The sequence below is a fragment of the Nerophis ophidion genome, linkage group LG26 (assembly GCF_033978795.1).
Source record: "Nerophis ophidion isolate RoL-2023_Sa linkage group LG26, RoL_Noph_v1.0, whole genome shotgun sequence".
In the NCBI taxonomy this organism is placed as follows: Eukaryota; Metazoa; Chordata; class Actinopteri; order Syngnathiformes; family Syngnathidae; genus Nerophis; species Nerophis ophidion.
In genome coordinates this window covers 26,493,555-26,515,699 of record NC_084636.1, presented here as the reverse complement: position 1 = coordinate 26,515,699, position 22,145 = coordinate 26,493,555, and the positions used below count along the sequence as shown (strand labels likewise).

Sequence of the window (22,145 nt, the reverse complement as noted above, 5' to 3'; positions counted from 1 at the left end):
TACCCCGCCTTCCGCCCGATTGTAGCTGAGATAGGCGCCAGCGCCCCCCGCGACCCCGAAAGGGAATAAGCGGTAGAAAATGGATGAATGGATGGACTATCACAATTTCAAAAGGGTTAAAAACAATAAAAAAATCGGTTCCCAGTGGCTTGTTGTATTTTTTGAAGTTTTTTTTTGAAAATTTTACCGGTCCCCGAATATCCCAAAAAAAAGCTTTAAAGTGCTTGATTTTCGCTATTTGCGATGCGACTATCCATTTCCCTGTGACGTCATACAGTGCTGCCAATGTAAACAAACAAGATATAGCGACATTAGCTCGGATTCCGACTCGGATTTCAGCGACTTAAGCGATTTAACAGATTACGCATGTATTGAAACGGATGGTTGGAGTATGAAAGTATTGAAGAAGAAACTGAAGCTATTGAGCGAATAGACTCTCGCTGCTGTGTTGGATCCGCTTTGGACTGGACTCTCGCGACTGTGTTGGATCCATTGTGGATTGAACTTTCACAGTATCATGTTAGACCCGCTCGACATCCATTGCTTTCCTCCTCTCTAAGGTTCTCATAGTCATTATTGTCACCGGCGTCCCACTGGGTGTGAGTTTTCCTTGCCCTTATGTGGGCCTACCGAGGATGTCGTGGTGGTTTGTGCAGCCCTTTGAGACACTAGTGATTTAGGGCTATATAAGTAAACGATTGATTGATTGATTGATTGATAGCTATCGACGCTATTCATAGCCATAGCATGGCCGAATAGCTGCGTTAGCATCGCTGGTAAAATGTGCGGACCAAACGATCAGGACTTTCGCATCTCGTGACACTGGAGCAACTTAAGTCCTTCGATTGGTAAGTGTTTTTTCCGCAATAAATGTGGGTGGAAGTAAACGTAATGTAGTTGCAAATGCATCTGCAGGTTATCCATACATCTCTGTGCCATGTCTGCTTTAGCACCGCCGGTAAATAGCATGTTAGCATCGATTAGTGTAGCATGTTAGCATCGATTAGCTGGCAGTCAACAACAAAACTCACCTTTGTGAATTTGTTGACTTTATAGTTGCAAATGCATCTGCAGGTTATCCATACATCTCTGTGCCATGTCTGCTTTAGCACCGCCGGTAAATAACATGTTAGCGTCGATTAGCGTAGCATGTTAGCATCGATTAGCTGGCAGTCACGCCGCGACCAAATACGTCTGATTAGCACATAAGTCAACATCAACAAAACTCACCTTTGTGATTTCGTTGAATTTATCATTGCAAATGCATCTGCAGGTTATCCATACATCTCTGTGCCATGTCTGTCATCGCCGGTAAAATGTGGAAACACTTTGGCACATTCAATGGGGGTCTGGCGGCAGACACTTTCGCATCTTTGGGCCAGTAGTGCAACTTGAATCCCTCCCTGTTAGTGTTGTTACACCCTCCGACAACACACCAACGAGGCATGATGTCTCCAAGGTTCCAAAAAATAGTTGAAAAAAATGAAAATAACAGAGCTGAGACCCGGTGTTTGTAATGTGTTGAAAATGAAAATGGCGGCTGTATTACCTCGGAGACGTCACGTTCTGACGTCATCGCAAAAAGAGCTATAAACAGAAAGGCGTTTAATTCGCCAAAATTCACCCATTTAGAGTTTGGAAATCGGTTAAAAAAATACATGGTCTTTTTTCTGCACCGTCAAGGTATATATTGACGCTTACATAGGTCTGGTGATAATGTTCCCCTTTAGCCTTGTTGGAGGTACTGAACCCCACCAGTTTTGTATGCTTCTTCACCGAACCCTTCTTTAGTTAAAAATTAAAATATTTTTATTTCAAATTCAAGACAAAGTAATGTTTTTTTCTGGTGCACAAAAGGAACATCACCTTGTTCAAAGAACAACACAAGCAGTGCATGAACTCACAACAAATTACACACCTGCATATTTGAGGGAAAATTAGAGAGAACATTGTTCGGGGGTATCTATAATACGCCGATAGGGAGAAGTTTTTATTTACACGATGAGTTGAGTGCGTCTTGACCTCAGGCTCCACCGAACCCCTAGGGTTCGATCGAACCCCGGTTAAGAACCACTGGTCTATACTTTTCGGTACTTTTCTTAATGAAGGGGACCACAAAAAAAATGCAATATTGGCTTCAATTTAAGAAAAAATCTTAGGGTAGACTAAACATCCATCCATCCATTTTCTACCGCATTTCCCTTTTTTGGGGTCGTAGGCGGTGTAATCCCTGGACAAGTCGGCACCTCATCGTGTTATTTATTGCAAGTTTGTCCTTGAATAAAATAGTTAACATACAATACAACTTGTCTTTTAGTACTTAGTAAGCAAACAAAGGCTCCTAATTAAGTTGCTGATGTATGCAGTAACATCCGTCCATCCATTTCCTACCGCTTGTCCTTTTTTTGGGTTGGTAGGGGGTGCTGGAGCCTATCCCAGCTGCATTCGGGCAGAAGGCGGAGTACACCCTGGACAAGTCGCTACATCATATGTTTCTTATTGCAAGTTTGTCCTTAAATAAAATATACAAGACAACTTGTCTTTTGGTAGTAAGTAAACAAACAAATGTTCCTAATTTAGCTGCTGATGAATGCAGACTGCTTGTCCCTTTTTGGGGGGGCTGTAGCCTATCTCAGCTGCATTCGGGCAGAAGGTGGAGTGCACCCTGGACAAGTCGCCACCTCATCATATGTTTTTTATTGGAAGTTTGTCCTTAAATGAAATAGTGAACATACAAGACAACTTGTCTTTTAGTAGTAAGTAAACAAACAAAGGCTCCTAATTGAGTCTACTGACATATGCAGTAACATATTGTGTCATTTTCCATTCTATGATTTTGTCAACATTATGAGGGACAAACTGTAAAAATTGATTATTAATCTACTTGTTCTTATGATGTTAAAGTACCAATGATTGTCTCAGCCCAGTCATTCCAAAGACTATAAAAATGGGACCCATTACCGCCCTGCTTGGCACTCAGCATCAAGGGTGGGAATTGGGGGTTAAATCGCCCAAAAAAATTATTCACGGGCGTGGCCACCGTTGCTGCTCACTGCTCCCCTCACCTCCCAGGGGGTGAGGGTGATGGGTCAAATGCAGAGGATAATCTCGCCACAACTAGTGTGTACTGTTAATATCTGCTTACTTTCTCTTTTAACATGTTCTCTCTACACTTCTGTTAAAATGTAATAATCACTTATTCTTCTGTTGTTTGATACTTTACATTAGTTTGGATGATACCACAAATTCGGGTATCATTCCGATACCAGGTTGTTACAGGATCATACATTAGTCATATTCAAAGTCCTCATGTGTCCAGGGACATATTTCCTGAGTTTATAACCATAATATACATTAAAAAAAAAAACAAAGAAGATGTGATGCTGAAAATGATTGACGTAATAACAGTAGTATCAACTCGATACGCTCCTGTACTTGGTATCATTACAGTGGATGTTAGGTGTAGATCCACCAACGGCGTTTGTTTACATTTTGACGCCGGTTAGCTATGGTGTGTAGTGAAGCATGTTTAGCTGTTCCTTGTCCTGCAAGGGAGTTGAAGGGGGGGCCGGGCCGGTACTTTTTAGAGACGGTATAGTACCGAATATGATTCATGAGTATCGGGGTACTATTTTATGTTCATGTGTTAATAAATGTTAATTTGACTGATTATAAAATCATTACTTCAACTTAAAATTTAATAGTGATCTGACTATGATAAATGTGCTGTCCAAGTGTTATATATTTAATTCCTGCAGTTCTGGGTCTCATTTGCAAGTATTGTATTGTAGACTTTGCATGCAGTTGCAATCCCAAGACGCTAGATGGCAGTAGTGAATGGCTACGGCAGAGCTCTAGCCACGGTGTGTTGCCTAGTTAGAGGACTCCTTCCACATTTAACGTGGACCCCGACTTAAAGAAGTTGAAAAACTTATTCGGGTGTTACTATTTAGTGGTCAATTGTACAGAATTGTACTGTGCAATCTACTAATAAAAGTATCAATCAATCAATCAAATTTTCACCCGATTCAAACTGTTCCAACTTCAAACTGTTCAGCCTATTTGGGAATTGCGGGCTTTCCCAGATTTCCTAGAATCCCAGGTTTTCCGGGACATTTTTCCCATTCAAAATGATTTGGCCATTTTTCAAACTTCCCCCATTCCCACATTTTTAAACCTATTCAAACCATTCCACCTTCAACAGATTCCACCATCATGGACATTAAAACAACCCCTTTTCGAAGTTCCAAAAAGTTCCCAATTCTCCTGAAATTCCCTAATACAATTTACTACTTCAACATTTCTTGCCCGATTTAAACAATTCCAACACAAAAAGTCCTGATTTAATCGTGTGGACAATGCTGAAGAAACAAGTCCATGTCAGAAAACCAACACATTTAGCTGAACTGCACCAATTTTGTCAAGACGAGTGGTCAAAAATTTAACCAGAAGCTTGTGGATGGCTACCAAAAGCGCCTTATTGGAGTGAAACTTTCCAAGGGACATGTAACCAAATATTAATATTGCTGTTGCAGATTTGGTCACTTTTTCAGCAGACCCTTAATAGATTCATTAAAAAAACAAACTTCATAAATGTTTTTTGTGACCAACAAGTATGTGCTCCAATTACTCTATCACAAAAAAAAATAAAAGTTGTAGAAATGATTGGAAACTCAAGACATTATGTTTTTTACAAAGTGTATGTAAAATTTGGACCACAACTGTTTCTTTACATCTCTGTGTATTTCTTAATGTTATCTAATTAAGGCACTGTGAAATATTATACAGTGTTTCTGTCAATTTGTAGTACTTCATTGATTATTTCTTCTTCAAATACTGAACAAGGTAAACTCTTATGAAGTCAAACTATCAGAGCTTCCTGTCCCTATTATTAGAAAATGCTAACATGTGGACTTGTTCAACACAGGAAGCGAACAAACTATCAGTAATTGCTGAAATGTGTTCAAAGGGCGAGGATTTAAAAAAAAAAAAAAAGCTCTGTTTCTTCCTTCTCCTTTTCGGACACGTTTACTTGTGCGAGTGACGTATTTACCTTTTTTAACTTGTTCAAAATAAACAAGACATTTTGCCGGCACACTTACATGTATTTTTTTTCTTTTCTGTGTCTTTCTGTTGCAGGTTAGCTTTATACGTGTATGAGTATTTGCTGCATGTCGGCGCACAGAAATCAGCACAGACCTTCCTGTCAGAGGTAAGACATCACTTTGCACGTCCTGCAGAAAGTCCCAAAACAGTTTGTACACAACCAAGCCGACAGTGTTCTCTTGACTCCTTGTTAATTTAGCTGTAATGTAAACATGGCGTCGGTTCAGCTCCTTGATATGATTACCCGCCCTTCATTATTAGTCCTAATTTGTAATAAACGCTGCGTAATGAGATCACTTTTGACACGTTGTAAGCATGCGTTGTTGCTGGCTTTGTGCTATGACATTTAAGACGCCCCCCCTCCCCGAGTGAAATGGAATGTGCGCTATTTGAAACCATTCCAAGCAAAAGTAACCGTTTGTCTGCCAGACTGATTAGACTCCTGTTAGATTTAAAGGCACTACTGAAACCCACTACTACCAACCACGCAGTCTGATAGTTTATATATCAATGATGAAATATTAACATTGCAACACATGCCAATACGGCCTTTTTAGTTTACTAAATTGCAATTTTAAATTTCCCGCGAAGTGTCCTGCTGAAAACATTGCGGTAAGATGACTATAAGTAGTCTGCTTTAAAGGCCTACTGAAATTAGATTTTCTTATTTAAACGGGGATAGCAGGTCCATTCTATGTGTCATACTTGATCATTTCGCGATATTGCCATATTTTTGCTGAAAGGATTTAGTAGAGAACATCCACGATAAAGTTTGCAACTTTCGGTGCTAAGAGAAAAGCCCTGCCTCTACCGGAGGTCGCAGGCGATGACGTCACATGTGTGATGGCTCCTCACATATTCACATTGTTTTTAATGGGAGCTTCCAACAAAAAGTGCTATTCGGACCGAAAAAAACAACAATTTCCCCATTAATTTGAGCGAGGATGAAAGATTTGTGTTTGACGATATTGATAGCGACGGACTAGAAAAATAAATAAATAAGTTTAAAAAAAAAAATACGCGATTGCATTGGGACGGATTCCAATGTTTTCAGATACATTTACTAAGATAATTCTGGGAAATCCCTTATTTTTCTATTGTGTTGCTAGTGTTTTAGTGAGTTAAATAGTACCTGATAGTCGGAGGTGTACGTCCACGGGTGTGTTGACGCCAATGTCTCAGAGGAGTCGACGGCAGCTTTTTGGACGGCATAAGCTCAGCTTTTCTCCGGTAAGAAGCGACTTTTTACCACAATTTTCTCACCGAAACCTGCTGGTTGACATTCTGTCGTGATTCATGTTGGCTTGACCGGAATGTGATCCACAGTAAAGTTTCACCTCCAGGAATTTAAAACAAGGAATCACCGTGTGTTTGTGTGGCTAAAGGCTAAATCCTCCCAACTCCATCTTTCTACTGTGACTTCTCCAATATTAATTGAACAAATTGCAAAAGATTCAGCAATACAGATCTCCAAAATACTGTGTAATTATGCCGTTAAAGCAGACGACTTTTAGCTGTGTGTGTGTGCAGCGCTCATATTTCCTTAAAACCCGTTACGTCTTGTGTACACGTCATCATTACACGACGTTTTCAAGACGAAACTCCCGTGAAATTTAAAATTGTAATTTAGTAAACTAAACCGGCCGTATTGGCATGTGTTGCAATGTTAATATTTCATCATTGATATATAAACTATCAGACTGCGTGGTGGGTTTCAGTAGGCCTTTAATCGCATAATTACACGGTATTCTGGACATCTGTGTTGCTGAATCTTTTGCAATGTGTTCAATTAATAATGGAGAAGTAGAAAGATGGAGGTGGGAAGCTTTTAGCCTTTAGCCACACAAACACAGCCGGTGTTTCCTTGTTTAAAATTCCCGAATGTGAAGCTTTACTATGGAACAGAGCGGTCAAGCGAACATGTATCCCGACCATATGTCAACCGGCAGGTTTCGGTGAGAAAATGGTGGTAATAAGTCGGCTCTTACTGTAGTTATGAGCAAAGCTTGCGTCCTCCTACAGCTGCGGACTATTACCTCCTCACCAAACCCCTGGCCACACCCCTCCGACTTTCAGGTACTATATAATCTCACTAAAACACTAGTAACACAATAGGCAGATAAGGGATTTTCCAGAATTATCCTGGTAAATGTGTCTAATATCTGAATCGCTCTCACTGCCCTCGCCTTTTTTTTTTGTTTTTGTAACTTTTTTTTTTTCTTCTAGTCCTTCACTCTCAATATCCTCATCCACGAATCTTTCATCCTCGCTCAAATTAATGGGGAAATTGTCGCTTTCTCGGTATGAATCGCTCTAGCTGCTGGTGGCTATGATTGTAAACAATGTGAGGATGTGAGGAGCCCTACAACCCGTGACGTCACGCGCACATGGTCTGCTACTTCCGGTAAAGGCAAGGCTTTTCTTTTAGCGACCAAAAGTCGATGTTCTCTACTAAATCCTTTCAGCAAAAATATGGCAATATCGCGAAATGATCAAGTATGACACAGAATGGACCTGCTATCCCCGTATGAATAAGAAAATCTCATTTCACTTGGCCTATAAATCCTTTAATGTGTTGCATCCTCTGCTTTAATGCAGTTGTCCCCAACCACCGGGCCGCGGCCCGCCTGATTGGTACCGGGCCGCAGAACACCTTTTTTATACATTTTTATTTAAAAAAAAAAAAAAAAAAAATTTTTATTATTTTTTTAATTTATTAAATCAACATAAAAACACAATATACACTTACAATCAGTGAACCAACCACAAAAACCTCCCTTTTTCATGACAAAAACGTCCCTTTTTCAAGACAAAGAAAAAAAAAAAAAAAAAAAAAAAAGGATTCCCCCCCACACACGCCATAATAATACTCGTATGTTTACTGCGCCGGCAATCCTTCAAGCAGTGCGGTTTCATAGCTTACCAAAGTTGTACTAAAATATTTTGATAGATATTTGAGCGCCTTGTTAATGATCTACATTTTCAATGGAACATATAAAACGTTGGTCCTTTTTACTTGAGTCCTATTGCCGTCATAGTGCAGTCTACACGTATCTCTTATGTTTGACCGCCACCTACTGGTCACACTTATCATTACACCATGTACCAAATAAGATAGCTTTGAGGTGGATAAGCTCAACCAAAAATATTCTTTACGTTAGACGCACCGGGTTGTAAGGCGCACTGTTGAGTTTTGAGAAAGAAAAAGGATTTTAAGTGCGGTATGTAAATAAACATTTACAAAATCTTCTTTGTAAATATCTCACTTCACATCATACGGTATAAATCTGCGGCTTATAGTCCGGTTTTTGATTGATTGATTGATTGATTGAAACTTTTATTGGTATATTGCACAGTTCAGTACATATTCCGTACAATTGACCACTAAATGGTAACACCGGAATAAGTTTTTCAACTTGTTTAAGTCGGGGTCCACGTTAATTAATTCACGGTGCCGCTAATATATGAACACCATTTTTTTTCTTTTAAAATTTGGTGGGTGCGGTGCGGCTTATATCTGGGAAATACGGTACTCAATTACTAAAATAATTGATAGCTGCAACCCTGGTATTATTTGGCATATAAATGATGATACACTACCATTCCAAACTAGCGGTGTCCTGCAAGTATTCACGGCATTCACTTATTCAAAAAGACTTGAGGCTGCAATTGCTTTCAATGATGCATCATCATTGAATACTTGTGTGATTTTTTTATTGTTTTTTATTAAATTATTTAATTTGAAAAAAAAAAACTATTAACATTGTCATTATATAGCGACATAGCTCGGTTGGTAGAGCGGCCGTGCCAACAACTTGAGGGTTGCAGGTTCGATTCCCGCTTCCGCCATCCTAGTCACTGCCGTTGTGTTCTTGGGCAAGACACTTTACCCACCTGCTCCCAGTGCCACCCATACTGGCTTAAATGTAACTTAGATATTGGGTTTCACTATGTAAAGCGCTTTGAGTCACTAGAGAAAAGCGCTATATAAATAAAATTCACTTCACTTCATTATGGGGTATTGTCTGTAGAATTCTGAGAACACAAATTAATTTATTCCATTTTGAAATGAGTCCGTAACATACCAAAATGTGGAAAAAGTGAAGCGTTGTGAATACTTTCCGGATGCACTGTATATCATTTATATCGCCTCCATTGCCTCTAACCCTCGCGCCGACTGTGGCATGCAATACTGCAGCAGTGACAAATCCAGAGGACTACAAGGGGTTTCCTGTGTTTACTTCTCCGCTTGTGGCTGTTAACCACAGTATGGAAACAATTTTTCGTCAAGAGGAAACTGCAGGCTATTGCAGCAAAGTGGAAGCTATGATCACAATACTGCTGCAGTGACACATCTGGATGACCACAAATAGTCTCCTGTGTGTACTTGTACTTGTTGACCACTACAGAAACAAAGACAACTGGGGGCCACTGCAGCAAAGTGGAGACTGTGGATCACAATTTTGCATAAGTGAGAAATTGGAATCACCACTAAGTCTCCTGTTTTTCCTTCTCTGTGGCTGTTTACCACAATACAGAACACAGAAACAAATACAACTGCGGGCCGCTGCAGCAAAGTGGAGACTGTGGATCACAATACTGCATCAATGACAAATCTGGAAGACAAGGGGTTTCCTATGTTTAATTCTAGGTCTTTGCATGTGGCTGTTGATCTTAGAATGGAAACAAACTTTCGCCAAGAGGAGACTGCGGGCAACAACAGCAAAGGGGAGACTATGATCACAATATTGCTGCAGTGACACATCTGGATGACCACACATAGTCTCCTGTGTTCACTTGTAGTTGTTGACCACAGTACAGAAACAAAGACAACTAAGGGCCACTGCAGCAAAGATGAGACTGTGGATGACAATATTGCAGAAGTCAAACATTTCAATCACTGCTCCTGTCTTCCTTCTCTGTGGCTGCTGACCATAATACAGAAACAAAGACAACTGAGGGCTGCTGCAGCAAAGTGGAGACTGTGGATCACAATACTGCCGAAGTGAGAAATTTGAATCACCACTAAGAGTCTCGTGTTTTTACTTCTCTTTGGCTGTCGACCACAGTACACAATACAGAAAGAAATACAACTGAGGGCCGCGGCAGCAAAGAGGAGACTGTGGATCACAATACCGTATAAGTGAAAAATTTGAGTCACCACTAAGAATCTCCTGTTTTTACTTTTCTGTGGCTGTTTACCACAATAAAGAAACAAAGACAACTGAGGGCCGCTGCAGCAAAGTGGAGAAAGTGGATCACAATACTGCATCAGAGACAAATCTGGAGGACAACAAGGGGTTTCCTATGTTTAAATCTAGGTCTTTGCATGTGGCTGTTGATCTTAGAATGGAAACAAACTTTCGCCAAGAGGAGACTGCGGGCAACAACAGCAAAGGGGAGACTATGATCACAATATTGCTGCAGTGACACATCTGGATGACCACACATAGTCTCCTGTGTTCACTTGTAGTTGTTGACCGCAGTACAGAAACAAAGACAACTAAGGGCCTCTGCAGCAAAGATGAGACTGTGGATGACAATATTGCAGAAGTCAAACATTTCAATCACTGCTCCTGTCTTCCTTCTCTGTGGCTGCTGACCATAATACAGAAACAAAGACAACTGAGGGCTGCTGCAGCAAAGTGGAGACTGGATCACAATACTGCAGAAGTGAGAAATTTGAATCACCACTAAGAGTCTCGTGTTTTTACTTCTCTTTGGCTGTCGACCACAGTACATAATACAGAAACAAAGACAACTAAGGGCCGCTGCAACAAAGTGGAGAAAGTGGATCACAATACTGCATCAGAGACAAATCTGGAGGACAACAAGGGGTTTCCTCTGTTTGATTCTCTGTCTCTGCATGTGGCTGTATACCTTAGAATGGAAACAAACTTTTGCCAAGAGGAGACTGCGGGCAGCTGCGGCAAAGGGAAGACTATGGATCAAAACACTGCAGCAGTGACAACTTCGAATGATCACGAAGGGCCTCCTGTGTTTACCTCTCCGCTCGTGGCTGTTGACCACAGTACGGATACAAAGACAACTGAGGGCCGCTGCAGCAAAGTGGACACTATGGATCACAAGCAGCAGTGACAAATACAGAGGACAACAAAGGCTTTCCTGTGTTTACTTCTCCGCATGTGGCTCTTGACTACGGTATTGACATGTTTTGTCAAGACGAGACTGCGGGCCAATGCAACAGTGATTAATATTCTTGACCAGTGAGCAACCAGTATTGGTTCACCTGACCAGGAACCAGAAATGGTACCTTTTTAAAGACTTAGTCCAGAAAGGCATCTAAGTGAGCAGTAAGTTCTGTCCCTGAAAATGAACTAATGCTCCCTTCTAACTATTCCCTTTTCTTTCTCTCAGATACGATGGGAGAAGAACATCACACTCGGGGAACCTCCGGGATTTCTACACTCGTGGTGGTGGTATGTATACGCTGATCCTGTCAAACTACTGCATGTCAACACAGAAACCCGAGCACACAACATTGAGTGTCATGTTACTATGAGTAAGAGTGCTCGTGATGAGCCCGACTGCACAGAGGTGGTGGTTGTGGAGGGAGGAGGAGGAGGAGGAGGAGGAGGAGGAGGAGGAGGAGGATAAGGACAGTAATTGCAGGGAATACTAAGTGCATCATCTCACATATGTTTGAGTGCTCCTTGCGTCCCTGCCATTCACCAGTGAGCTCACTTCCTCTTCCTTCTTTTATTCGCTAAACAGGTTCTTTACAAAGTGCACATTCAACGCATAGCTGGAATCTGCACTGGCCCAAAAAATATAGATAATTTAAAAGATGCTGGAACTTTAAGCTTGCTATTGGATAATATCAAAAGTAAACTTGGACTTACTTTGGGGTAGTCAGTGGAGATATGCCAATCCTGATCATGTGATTGGATCGGGCCACAAAATTAGCCCTTTTTTTCCACTTTTACCACAGCTGCGTAGTCATGTGAATTATTCTGTCATAAGGTATGCACAATTACATTTCTGCATTCTTTGTATACCCATGCTAAACACAACGTTTGAAATTTGAGAGCAAGCTGCACAAAACGGCTCGTCTATCCACACTCTAAAGCCGCTTTTAAGATGCTAATCCTCACTTACATTACGAAAAATAGCGTCTTCCAAGTAACATTATCACTGGAGGATGAGAGGCCAATGAATAGCTCAGCATGCTACACACAGACACACACACACACATACCGAGCAACAAAGCGTCAATGTAAAGTATAGGTAATCGATCCAGATGTCGATACTATCGATACCTAGTATACTATCAGTGATGATATTAAAGTGATTAAATCAAGATCTTTTTCAATGTTTTAATATGTAAAATCTATTATTGGGTTGTTTCTGTTATTGTTGACAAATGTATGGAATATGTCTATGGCAGGGGTCGGCAACCCAAAATGTTGAAAGAGCCTTATTGGACCAAAAATACAAAAACAAATCCGTCTGGAGCAGCACAAAATTAAAAAAGCCATATTACATAAAGATAGTGTGTCATGAGATATAAATTGAATTGTGAGGACTTAAAGGAAACTAAATGAGCTCAAATATAGCTACAAATGAGGCAATACGTAAATATAGCTAGTCTAAATAGCATGTTAGCATCGATTAGCTTGCAGTCACGCATTGACCAAATATGTCTGATTAGCACACTCCACACAAGTCAATAACACCAACAAAGCTCACCTTCTTGTGCATTCACGCACAGCATAAAATGTTTGGTGGAAAAATGAGACAAAGAAGGAAAGGCATAAAACACAGCGTGGCAGCGTCTGAGAAAGTCGTACACGTAAACAAACTGAGTCACAGTCCACACAACGGTGAGTTCGAGGGGCCGCTGAAATGAATAGCTCGTTAGCATGGATTGGCAACAAAACTCACCTTTGTGTATTCATGCACAACGTTATAAGTTTGATGGACAAAATGAGACCGAAAAAGAAGTGGCATAAATCACGTCTTAGAAAGTCGGAGAAAGTTATACATTTAAACAAACTAGGGTGAGTTCAAAGACCGCCAAAATTAGTAGGACAAAACGGCGTTTGCCAAATACTCGAATCAGTGAAGCATGTTTAATATAAACATTGTGCTTTATAGCAATTAGGGAGGTTTGTGTCATGTTTGTCCTCCTACAGAAACCAACTTGAAACAAAACATATGTTTTTTTTTCCCCTCATCATTTCCATTTTTCATATATTTTTGAAAAAGCTCCAGAGAGCCACTAGGGCGGCGCTAAAGAGCCACATGCGGCTCGCCGACCCCTGCTCTATGGATACAGGAAGGCTGTGTAAATGGTAAATGGGTTAAAGTTAAATGGCACCTGGTACTCGGTGTCCTAGTGCACTGAGTGTCCGCCCTGAGATTGGTAGGTTGGGAGTTCAAACCCCGGCCGAGTCATACCAAAGACTATAAAAAAAAATGGGACCCATTGCCTCCCTGCTTGGCACTCAGCATCAAGGGTTGGAATTAGGGGTTAAATCACCATAAATGATTCCCGGGCGCGGCACCACTGCTGCCCACTGCTCCCCTCACATCCCAGGGGGTGTTCAAGGGTGTGGGTCAAATGCAGAGGACAAATTTCACCACACCTAGTGTGTGTGTGACAATCATTGGTACTTTAACTTTATACGTGTATAGCGCTTTTCTACCTTTTTTTAAGGAACTCAAAGCACTTTGACACTATTCCCAAATTAGTTAAATGAGCGCCAATAGTAGTTTTTTGCTTTTATTTAGTTATTGTGCACGAGTCACATTATTTTGTTAAAAAAGTGGATGTAGCCTTTAATAACACACATTTAATACATTATCTAAATTTACAACAACAAGATAAGCTTCATAAAATGTGTTATTGTGTTTACTTTCGTTACTTGCTATAAAACATTTTCACTTTTATAATCCATTGTCAAAGTATTGGATTGGGACTAAAAATCGGACTGGGTCTGAGGGCAAAAACATCTGGTGGTATGCCAAGGAATCACCTAGTTAAATATTCAAACACAGTCTTACTGTTCAAACTTTGTGCAATGTTACAGTGACCAAACATATTGAATATACTTGTTAAATAAAACCTCTGCCTTGTTTATAATGAATATCTAGGCCTACTATGCTACTGTAGTGTTGTCCCGATACCAATATTTTGGTACCGGTACCAACATTATTTAGATACTTTTCCGTACTTTTCCTAATAAATGGGACCACGAAAAATTGCATTATTGGCTTTATTTTAACAAAAAAATCTTAGGGTACATCAAACATATGTTTCTTATTGCAAGTTTACCAACCGAGCGGCATAGCTCGGGTGGTAGAGTGGCCGTTTCAGCAACTTGAGGGTTGCAGGTTCGATTCCCGCTTCCTCCATCTTAGTCACTGCCGTTGTGTCCTTGGGCAAGACACTTTACCCACCTGCTCCCAGTGCCACCCATACTGGTTCAAATCTGAGTCACTAGAGAAAAGTGTTATATAAATATAGTTCACTTCACTTATCCTAAAATAGAATAGTGAACATACAAGACAACTTTTTTAGTTAGTAAGCAAAAAAAGACTCCCGATTTAGTCTGCTGACATGTGCAGGAAAATTTTGTGTCATTTTCCATTCTATTATTTTGTCAAAATTGTTAAGGACACGTGGTAGGAAATTATTAATCTACTTGTTCATTTACTGTGCTTACTTTCTCTTTTAACATGTTCTATCTACACTTCTGTTAAAATCTAATAATCACTTATTCTTCTGTTGTTTGATACTTTACATTAGTTTTGGAGGATACCACACATTTGTGTATCAATCCGATACCAAGTCGTTCCAGGATCATACACTGGTAATATTCAAAGTCCTCATGTGTCCTGAGTTTATAAACAGAATATACATTTTTTAACAACGAACAAAGATGTTGTGATGCCAAAAAATATCCATGTAATCATCGTAGTATTGACTATATACGCTACTGTACTTGGTATCATTACAGTGGATGTCAGGTATAGATCCACCAATGGTGTTTGTTTACATTTTGACGTCGGTGAGCTACGGTGTGCAGTGAAGCCTGTTTAGCTATTTCTCGTCCTGCAGGGATGATACTTGTAAGAAATGTACTTTATTTGTCGCCATGGAGGCGAGGATTAGTGATTTAGAAGTAGCTAAAACACTGCCAACTCGGGATGGACATTAGCCGCTAGCTATCTAGCCATCTTTTAAAGGCCTACTGAAACCCACTACTACCCACCACGCAGTCTGATAGTTTATATATCAATGATGAAATATTAACATTGCGACACATGCCAATACGGCCTTTTTAGTTTACTAAATTGCAATTTTAAATTTCCTGTGAGTTTTTTGTTAAACGTCGCGGAATGATGACGCGTGCGCGTGACGTCATGGACTGTCAGGAAATATGAGCTCCGCTCCAGTTACGGCTAAAAGTCGTCTCTTTTCATCGCATAATTACACAGTAATTTGGACATCTGTGTTGCTGAATCTTTTGCAATTTGTTAAATTAATAATGGAGACTATAAAGAAGAATGCTGTTGGTGGAAAGCGGTGTATTGCAGCTGCCTTTAGCACCGAGACACAGCCGGTGTTGCTTTGTTTTCAACACAGAGCGGTCAAGCGAACATGTTTCTCTACGTCAACCAACATGTTTTTGGATGGGAAAATTGTGATATGTATCTTACCGGAGACATCATTGGATTATTCGTCCTCTTGCAGTAGCTGTTTTAAAGACCGCTTTGAGCTTGGCTTCTCTCTGAGACACTGCGTGTTCACCGCAGCCATCCGACCTCGAGGTACGTCTTTACAATCTCACTAAAACCCTATTAAACAATAAGCAGATCTTCCAGAATTATCCTAGTAAATGTGTCTCATTACTTTTAAAATGCTCACAATGCTGTCGCTTTTTATTTTTATTTATTTTTCATTTTTTTCTAGTCCTTTGCTATCAATATCATCATCCACAAATCTTTTATCCTCACTCAAATTAATGGGGGAATTGTCGTTTTCTCGGTCCGAATAGCTCTTACTGCCGGAGGCTCCCATTAAAAACAATGTGAGGACGTGAGGAGCCCTCACCCTTGTGACGTCATCGTCTGCGACTTCCGGTAAAGGCGAGGCTTTTTTATCAGCACCAAAAGTTGCGAACTTTATCGTGGTTGTTCTGTACTAAATCATTTCAGCAAAAATATGGCAGTATCGCGAAATGATCAAGTATGACACATAGAATGGACCTGCTATCCCCGTTTAAATAAGAAAATCCCATTTCAGTAGGACTTTAAAGCACCTCTTCCTGAGGGTGTTTTAACTTCACCTTTATTGTTAGTTTTTAAGCCAAAAAAAAGTTTTTAAGCCAGTTTTTAGAATTTAGTTTTTAAGCCAGTTTTTAGAATTAAGCCAGAGGAAAGTTTAGGAATAGCTTTGGAACAGAACATGTCTACAACTTGTTCTTTTCAAACTGTATTTAAGGTCATATAATATTCTCGGTATACTGGCTGGAATTTTAACGTAAATATTCTATACTGGATGGTCAGATAGTGTTTTCGGTAAACTGAATGGGATCTCCATCCAGTTTACCAAAAATATTATTTGACTAGAACATTTCAAAAGTATATAAATGACAAAAATGTTTGATTTGTTAAGATCTCAAAGTGCTACAAAGTGTGTGTGTATATGTATATATGTATATATATATATATATATATATATATATATATATATAAAAGCTAAAAAATTAAAATACAAAGTTAGAAAAATAATAGACAATTGAAATAGAAATAAAAACATTAGATAAAACATAGAAACATAGATAAAATATAAATATGAAACATGAAAGCACTAGATAAAACAGAAACAAACCAAACCAAAGTCAAACAAAGGAGTTTTTCTTTTCTCTTTTTGGCACCAAATATTGGGGTTTTTTTCTATTGTCCTCCGTCCTTGCAATGTAGTTAATATCCATGCTCGCGCTGACTCTCGCCGTAAAGTTCTTACAAGTGACATAAAAATGCTTCCAAAAAGCAGCAGTGTTGCTGCATGTACATCAGCTGCAGCCCGGATGTTGAAACTATGATATAATAGAGAACTATATCGTATGATATACATTTTTATATCATTATATGCACAACTGTAGTAGGAGTTAGGGTAATTTAATTTTGAAAGATAGCTTTAATTAGGTGTGTGAAAAATTGGCACCTCCTTATGCCTATTGATTATTGTTGGAATGTTAAATAAAGTATGGTGTTACAAAAAAGATCAATTAGAATAATACACAATATCGGATATCGAGAACATACAAACCCTTTATTTATTGGATGGCGTGGCACAGTGAAAGAGTGGCTGTGCGCAACCCGAGGGTCCCCACCTAGTACCAACCTCGTCACGTCCGTTGTGTCCTGAGCAAGACACTTCACCCTTGCTCCTGATGGGTACTGGTTAGCGCCTTGCATGGCAGCTCCCTCCATCAGTGTGTGAATGTGTGTGTGAATGGGTAAATGTGGAAGTAGTGTCAAAGGGCTTTGAGTACCTTGAAGGTAGAAAAGCGCTATACAAGTACAACCAATTTATTTATTATTTATTTAAAATGCGTCCGTTCTCCCTTTTCTGTCTACACACTGTGTTTGTTTGTAAGTACTCTGTGACTGTGCGCTGCCGAACATGCTCGTAAACCAGCAATGTCATGACGTGACGACGAGGGGGTTGTGCGGGCGGACTGGTACTTTTCAGAGGCGGTATAGTACCGAATATGATTCATTAGTATGACGGTACTGTACTAATACCGGTATACCGTACACGCCTATGCTACTGTACTTTAAAGTTGGTCATTATGCTGGTAGTTGGAGAGCCGAGTGTTTTCCGAGATGGCACTTTTGGGGGGGAAAAAAAGTTTCAGCACCACCGGGCGGCGGCAAGAGGGCGGAGGAAGAGTTTAACGGTGCGCTCGCTTTTTTTTTTTTTTTTTTGTCGTCTACGCTCATGCCCGAAAGCCCCTTTCGGTCGCCTCTTTGTAATAAACATGCAGCTTCATTCATTCATTCATTCATGCTTCCTCTGGTGTGTTGTCAGTGTGGAGCTTGTTGACATAATGGTCTCCTCGCAGTTGGACGGTGTTGTGATGAATACAAGTGTGTTGTGGCTGTATGGACTTGTAGGAGATGTGTGTGTGTGTGTGTGTGTGTGTGTGTGTGTGTGTGTGTGTGTGTGAGAGGCTGATGATTAGCCTGTGGTGTGAAGCTGAGGGGCGTCTGTCTGGGCAGCACGTGGACGCACTCCGAGTGGGGGTGGACAACCAAGTAAGGGGGGGGGGTTAAAAATGGGGTGGGTGTCAAAGTCCTGTGTCCACCCATTGGACACCACCCCCCCCACGCTCCCTCCCAAAACAAAAGCTCCAGATGGTAGCAGAGCCACCAACCTTCCTCCATCCCTTCGCCCCGTCTCCTCCTCCTCCTGCAACCTTTGTCTGGAGGCCTGTCCTTTTGTTTGCGGAAGAGAAACCGCCCCCCCACCACCAATGGATTAACTCTTTCTGCGTTTCAGCTTCTTTTGTGTTAAACAGCCAAATCTAAGATCCCGACCCCACCGTCACCCCGCCTCCGCCAGCCCCCCGATTTGGATGCACCTCGCTAGGCTGTTCTTCTCCACGCCGCCTCTGTTGATGTTTCCTGTAGGGCGGCACAGAGAAAGGATGGAAGGGGTGTTTTTTTTTTTTAAAGAACAAGACCCTCGAAGGACGGGGGGGCTTTTTGGTGGTGGTGGGGGTCACTCATCCACATCTGTTGTTATGGGTGGAGGGATAAAGAAAAGCCTCGGCGAGGGCTGCAGGTGTTGATTGTGTCATTAGCTCCTTCTCTATTGGCCCGTGCTAGTTGTCTGCTCCTTATCCCGAAAAATCGATGGCTTTAACCAGTTTTCGCTGGATGCCCGCCTGAATTTTAAACCTCATGCACTCACACGCAGTAATCCCTATCGCAGCATGGGATTCCTTGAGTGCCATCACTTGTCTGTAAATTTCGCTTGGGTTTGGTGGGGAAAGCTGCAGAAGACGGTCCCTCCGAAACTACACAAATATTTTTGAGTATGTTTTCAAAGTCTGCAGTAGCTCATATGTGATCAATATTTACCATTTTTAAAGTCAAATCAGTGAATACAGGTTAGTGTCCTGCTGCCGTGATAAACGTAGTCACTGTGAAAGGGGATTACCGTATTTTCCGGACCATAGGGTGAAGTGTTGGTGACGAACCCCAAGGTGCAGAGACGGCAGGCTGGGTGCAGGAAAACATAATTTAATGTCCAATATAAAGGTAAAACACAAACCAGGAACTAGGAGAAAGGAAACAGGATGTCAGGAAAACAGGAACCGAGGGACTAGAAGACAGCTCGCAGCATACAGGAAATGTGAAGTGAATTATATTTATATAGCGCTTTTCTCTTGTGACTCCAAGTGCTTTACATAGTTAAACCCAATATCTAAGTTACATCTAAACCAGGGGTGTCCAAACTTTTTCTACAGAGGGCCGCACACAGAAATATTTAAGCATGCGGGGGCCATTTTGATATTTTTTATTTTCAAAGCATAACAAAATATATGGATTTTTTTTGTTTTTAATCCTTAGGGCTCCTGGGGAGCATAGAGGGTCTCAGTCACTAAAATGTTAAAAATAAGTTAAATTATTATTTTTATTTTTTTATTTAATGCTTACAGTTAATCTCTATATCAGTGGTTCTCAAATGGGGGTACGCGTACACCTGGGGGTACTTGAAGGTATGCCAAGGGGTACGTGAGATTTTTGAAAAATATTCTAAAAATAGCAACAATTCAAAAATTATTTATAGATATATTTATTGAATAATACTTCAACAAAATATGAATGTAAGTTCATAAACTGAGAAAAGAAATACAACACTGCAATATTCAGTGTTCATGGCTACATTTTTTTGGTGGACATGATCCATAAATACTGATGATAAGGATTTCTATTTTTAGAAATGTTTAGAATGAAGTTCATGAATCCAGATGGATCTCTATTACAATCCCCAAAGAGAGCACTTTAAGTTGATGATTACTTCTATGTGGAGAAATCTTTATTTATGATTGAATCACTTGTTTATTTCTCAACAAGTTTTTAGTTATTTTTATGCCTTTTTTCCCAAATCAGCAATATTTTGCACTGTTATACAATTTAATAAATCAGAAACTGATGACATAGTTCTGTTACTTCTTTTTTTTTTTTTTTTTTTTCAACCAAAAATGCTTTGCTCTGATTAGGGGGTACTTTAATTAAAAAAATGTTCACAGGGGGTACATCACTGAAAAAAGGTTGAGAACCACTGCTCTATATCAACTTGAGGTTAATATAAAGTAAAACAAATAAGGTTTTATGCCTTTTCTGTCAAAGACAACTTTATAGTAAAACTGAAATATGCAGTATTAAGATAGATAGTACTTTATTGATTCCTTCAGGAGAGTACTTTTATTTAGCAATTAAAGCCCTCAAAGATCAATAATGAAGGACACCACTGATTTTAAGTATTTAATATTTTTGAGTAATCACAGTGAAAAGTTAAATAAAATCCTACTAAATATATTTGAGATCCGAAAGGTTCCCCACTTATAAAGTGATGCATTTTTATTATTTTTTTTTTACTTTTAACACTTAAATTTCAAGATCAACTTCCGATATATCTTTCGATTTTAAATTTGAACTGTTATTTTGTTTTATGCTCTTTTGTCAAAACTTTGATGTTTTTATATGGCAACCACACAACATATGCAATATTTTTTGCACATAAAACATTTTAAAGTGATAATTTTAAGTAATAATTCATTCTAACAGATGTTTGTCCTTTTTTTTTTTTGAGCAATGAAAAAAAAGAAAATAAAGACAAAAGGGAAAAAAACTGCCTGCATGGCAGCTTAGTGTCAACATTTTAAATAATTTTTAAAATTTTTGCAATTTTTGCGACGGGCCGATAAATGATTAGCTGCGGGCCGCAAATGGCCCCCTGGCCGCACTTTGGACACACCTGATCTAAACCAATGTGGGTGGCACTGGGAGTAGTTGGGTAAAGTGTCTTGCCCAAGGACACAACGGCAGTTACTAGGATGGCGGAAGCGGGAATTGAACCTTGAGCCCTCAAGTTGCAGGGCTCAAGCTTTTCGGATTCAGCATACAGGTAGTAGCTACAACGACAATACTCAGCCCTGACTGGAGGGCAAAGCAGGTTTAAATAGCAGCTGGCTGATACACACCAGGTGTGGCCAGGTGTCAATCAGCCGCAACTGAGGCTGAGATAGCGCTCAGGGAAAAAGGCAGGAAACAATCAAAATAAGAGCACTGACAGGAAATAAAGACAGCGGAAAAACTATAGCATAACTAAACTGTCTGTGACAATCCTGAAACTGACAAATTGTCTATTTTTCATCTCTTTTTATATATAAGGTGCACCGGATTATAGGGCGCATTAAAGGAGTCATGTTATTATTATTTTTCTATAAGGAAAACACTTCCTTGTGGTCTACATAACATGTAATGGTGGTTCTTTGGTCAAAATGTTGCATAGATGATGTTTTACAGATCATCTCCAAGTCGCTTCTGAATGCGCCGTTTTGTGGGCGGTCTTATTTACGTGGCTCATCTTCGGCAGCGTCTTCTCCCCGTCATCTTTGTTGGAGCCGTGTAGCGTGCAAGGACGGGAGTGAAAGAAGTGTTAAAAGATGGAGCTAACTGTTTTAATGACATTGAGACTTTACTTAAATTAATAACGGAGCATCATCTCCTCATCCGGAAACAGCAAGTCCGGAAATGTGTCCCGTGAAAAACCGTCGAACCGGAAGTCTCTAATAACTAAAGTTCCTTGGGTGAAAAATGTAAACCTACTACACCGGTATGTTTTAGCGTTTTCATGGCGAGTTTACTGCCAGATATAAGTAAGAACTTTACACTACTTTATATTAGAAATGGCAACTGCAGAGGATAAATGTCCCATAAAAAGAAGAAGCTTATTTGACTACAAAGGTGGCAATTTTTCAGGATTTATG

At 40.0% G+C, this 22,145-nt stretch overlaps 1 protein-coding gene across 3 annotated transcripts in view; it reads left to right on the top strand.

Moving 5' to 3' along the window:
• The window catches only part of ssbp4 (single stranded DNA binding protein 4), a 391,987-nt gene that overhangs the window by 51,091 nt on the left and 318,751 nt on the right, over positions 1 to 22,145 (top strand). For all 3 annotated transcript variants that reach the window (XM_061888820.1, XM_061888818.1, XM_061888819.1), the window contains exons 2-3: positions 5,140 to 5,212; positions 11,485 to 11,546. In XM_061888820.1, coding sequence (XP_061744804.1) covers positions 11,490 to 11,546 — 57 coding nt within the window. In that variant the 5' untranslated portion in view covers positions 5,140 to 5,212; positions 11,485 to 11,489. The remainder of the gene's footprint in view (positions 1 to 5,139; positions 5,213 to 11,484; positions 11,547 to 22,145) is intronic.